The following is a 3,894-nucleotide window of genomic DNA, read 5'->3' as shown; positions in this document are numbered from 1 at the left end:
GCCCTGTTGGTCCATGACTGCACTCACCCACTCTGCCACAGGTCAGTGGGAAAGCACCCAGAAGAAAGCAAAGAAACAGGGGTAAGACAAGTGAGCAGCAGGCCTCAGCCACAGCCCACCTGTGCCACCCTTTATGCTAAGCCCTGAAGCCTGGGCACAATAAATATTGTCGGATTGGCAAGTAAGACTCCATGTCAACTCTGGTAGCTTGGGTTCAAGGAGGGAGAGGGAAGCAGGCTTGTTCCCCCCACACGGGAACAATTTTCCTTTCCCAGAGGCAAGGAAAGCCTAGGTTCATAGAAGAAATACAGAACACACCAAATTTTTGTTGAAAATTTTTTTAAAGAATTACAAAATAAGCATATAGGAGTCTGGTCACCAGCCACCAAGATGCAGAGCACAGGCTGGCCCCATACCCCTCCCTTAACTTCCCCAGCCTGGCCTCCTTTGGGGTCAAGTGCCCCATTCCCAGAGCTGCTCAGTCTGCTCTGCAGAGCACTGAGCGATCTGGAGGTGCCTAGCAGTGGAGGGCACTGCCACAGCCCCCACTCCAGCAGGAGGACACCTGCTATCCATATGTTCCAGACACTGTTTCACAAAAGGTGTTACTTGGAAAAAACAAAGCTTAAAAAAACACCAAGAAGCAAACAAGGCGTCCACACGCAGGCCAGACTCTGGGCTGCACAGGGGGCCGGTGAGACCACTAGTAGAAGACGCTCCGGTGTGTCTCCTCCAGATCCTCTTGCCAAAGCTCGGGGGAGCCACTGAGCTGCAGGCCTGAGCTGGGACTAGGGCTCACTGTGTGGAGTGGGAAGGTGGGGCCAGGACCCTGGTCCTCAGAACTGGGGAGCATCTGTGCACTGTGGCCCCAGCACCCCCTCTGGGGCTGAGGCTGGAGTCTCTGGCATGATGGCCGGGACAGGAGAGGTGGGCTTCCCAGTGGCAGACAGGATTCTGGAGACACGGAGACACCCTGCAAGAGAGACAGAGCAGCTTGTCAGCTGGCTGCCGCCCAGAGACCCCGAGCCTGGAGGTTTACCTGGGTGTGGTTGCTGGTGTCTGGCAGCCTGGGTGCCATGGGTACAGGGAGTCAACAGGTTAAGATCACCGGCTCAGAAGATGTGTAGACCAACCTTCACATCCCAGCCCTGCTACTCACTAGCTATGAGAACTCTTTTTGTTTCAGTTTTCAAAAAAAGGGGTGCTAGCACCAGCATCACAGGGTTTTAGAAGCGTTCAGTGAATGAAAACATGCAAAGTTCCAAGAACAGAGAGGGAAGGCGGTTAAGCGTTTAATTAAAGTTGGTTATTAACTCAGGGCTTTGCGCTTGCTAGGCAGGCGCCCTACCACTTGAACCACTCCAGTTCTTTTTGGCTTTATTTTTCCCATGGGGTCTGTGTTTCTGAAGAGCCAGCCTGGACCTCGATTCTCCTATTTATGATTACAAATAGTTAGGAAGACAGGCATCCGCTACTACACGTGGCCATTGAGTTGGGATCTCTCCAACTTTTTGCCCCAGCTAGTCTTGAATCGTGATCCTTCTTTTCTGCCCCGGAGTAGCTGAGATTACAGGCGTGAGCCATCCCTGGACCTACTACTATCCTTTACAGACCACAAGTCATTCATGAATGAATGAAGCTTGAAGAAAACAGTAAGGTCACCAACTTCAGGCTACTGTACGGGAGAGAGGTCCTCATCCCTGTCCACCCCCGTCCACTGCGCTTAGTGAAGCACTTAGAATTTCCTGCCCACGCAAGCTTTCTCCCTCCACCTCCCACCCTAGTCTCGCTCCAGGTCCAAATCCGAGGGCTCCTCTCTTCCTCAGGTGTCAAGACTGCTGGGTGGCAGGATGGTGACGTGGTGGTGGCTTTAACTTCCCGGGGTGGGGTGCGAGGGGAGGGAGAACCTCCCCATTCCCCTAAGAAGGTTAGATTTCCTTCATCCTCCCCTCCATTAGACTCCCCAAAATCTGAAAAGTCAGAGATCCCCTGCAGATGCCGACCAGCGACTATGCCTGCACCCCCTTTCCAAAGAAACCCGGGGTCCCCACTTCCTACCTGGTACACCTCAGTCAGCTCTGGGGGCGCGGGGGGCGGAGTCCAGGGTGCAGCGCGGTTCCCAGGCCCAGGGGAGGTCTGCGTCTGGGGACAGACTTGGGGTGACACCGTCCATGGAGACGCCGCATCGGGGGCTCTCCCTAGGGACTGATGCTGGGGCGACAGTATCTTGGGGCAGTAAGGGGGTGTTATCCAAGGATCTGCATTGGACACACTGCTCCCCAAATCCTGGGGTCCGGGTCGGGTGGGTGGGGACTCCCAGGTGGCCCCGTGGCAGATGGCCGAGCCCAGGCTGGGACCGCCACTACCAGGGCCACCACCAGGGCCGCCGTCGGGGCAGAGCGGGCAGCAGCAGCCCCGAGGGGACGCGGCGTCCGCACGTCGCCGGCGGCGCTGCAGACCGTCGTCGCTGAGGCCCAGCACGGCCGACAGGTGGCCGATGTAGCGGATGGCCAGGCGCAGCGTCTCGATCTTGGTGAGGCGCTGGCCGGCGGGCGCCACGGCGGGCGGCAGGAAGCGGCGCAGCTCGTGCAGGGCGCGGGCGAGCGTGCGCATGCGCAGTTTCTCGCGCTCGCTGGCGCTCTGCCGCGGGCCGTCGGCGGGAACGCGGCGCGGGCGTCGGGGCGCCGTCGGGACGCGGGCGGCGGGCGGCGGCGGCGGCTGCGAGGAGCCGCGGACCGTGCTGTCGCAGGGACACGAGCTGCCGGAGGAGTCCGAAGAGGAAGAGGCTGGGGAGGTGGAGTCCGAGTGACCCGTCCAGCCCCAGCCCCGCGAGCAGATCCAGTGGTCGAGGCCCAGGAGGCTCTGCGGAGGAAAAGGAGGAGGAGGTGGCGATTGCGCCATGATCTCGGGATGGGGGGACGAGGGGGGCGGGGGACGGGGCGATTCTGCACCCGCCACCTCTAGGCTTGGGCTTTTATCTGCTGGGAAGGTGAGAGGTGACCCCCCACCGGCTTGCAGAGAGGTGTCAAAGGCCACAGAGCCCTGGGCTTCCCTGGGCAGGGGGCCCTGGGAAAGAGGCCCATTTGCGGAGGTGTGGATTTTCACTCCTGGGGCGCTAATGGAGGCCCCTGCAGCCCAGGAGGGACATTTCGCATCTGGGTGGAGCAGCTTCCCCCACCCTCTTCTTCCCCCGCACCCCAGCAGGCCCAGTGCCCAGGAGCCCCGCCGCCCCCCACGTGCCTCCTGGACCCCCTTGAGGAGTGGCCGCCTCTCATCACCAGCCCCAAGGGCGCTGTGCCCCCTCGCTCCTGCCCAGTGCTGACCGTGTGCTGGGGAAGAAGCACACACGGACACTTTTTTGGGGGGACCCCCCCCTCCCAGTACCAGCTCTGGCTGATTGGCTAAGTGACATTGGGAAAGTCGTCTCACTGCCCACAGTCTGTTTCTACTCTGGAGAAATGGACCCCAGCAGCGTGGAGAAGAAGAAGGGTACAGTGAGGGTGGACATGAGCAAAGGTGGGCCCCCGAGCTGACCTTGGGCAAGGCACTTAGCTCCTCCGAGCCTCAGGAGGAGTACAGGATAGCTGCTGTCCGGCATGGCTGTAGGGATAGCCCAGAGTGAACCTTGTAGAGCATTTAGAATGGGCTTGGCATGTGTGCTAAATGTCTGCCCCTGTCATTTTTTTTTTATCAAGAGGGTATTAACAGAGCCAGGCATGGTGGTTACAAGGGAGGTGTAGGTAGGAGGTCCCAGGCCAGCCCCGGGCAAAAGCAAGACCCTGTCTGCAAACTAAAGAAAGCAAAAAGGGCAGGGGGCGTGGTTCATGCAATGGAGCACCTGCCTAGCAAGCAGGAGGCCCTGAGTTCAAACCCCAGTACTGCCAAAACAAACAA

At 59.2% G+C, this 3,894-nt stretch overlaps 1 protein-coding gene across 1 annotated transcript; it reads right to left on the bottom strand.

Annotated features, from left to right (window-relative positions):
- Positions 1 to 226: 226 nt before the first annotated feature.
- On the bottom strand, positions 227 to 2,901 carry Mesp2 (mesoderm posterior bHLH transcription factor 2). The gene is made up of 2 exons (XM_020181181.2): positions 2,059 to 2,901; positions 227 to 973 (listed from the first exon to the last, which is right to left on the bottom strand). The coding sequence occupies exons 1-2, from the start codon at positions 2,899 to 2,901 to the stop codon at positions 704 to 706; spliced, it is 1,113 nt and encodes a 370-aa protein (XP_020036770.2). The 3' UTR covers positions 227 to 703.
- Positions 2,902 to 3,894: the final 993 nt, after the last annotated feature.

This window comes from Castor canadensis, chromosome 19, assembly GCF_047511655.1.
Source record: "Castor canadensis chromosome 19, mCasCan1.hap1v2, whole genome shotgun sequence".
Classification (NCBI taxonomy): Eukaryota; Metazoa; Chordata; class Mammalia; order Rodentia; family Castoridae; genus Castor; species Castor canadensis.
Note: the sequence above shows the minus strand (reverse complement) of the source record. Positions and strands in the feature narration are given on the sequence as shown.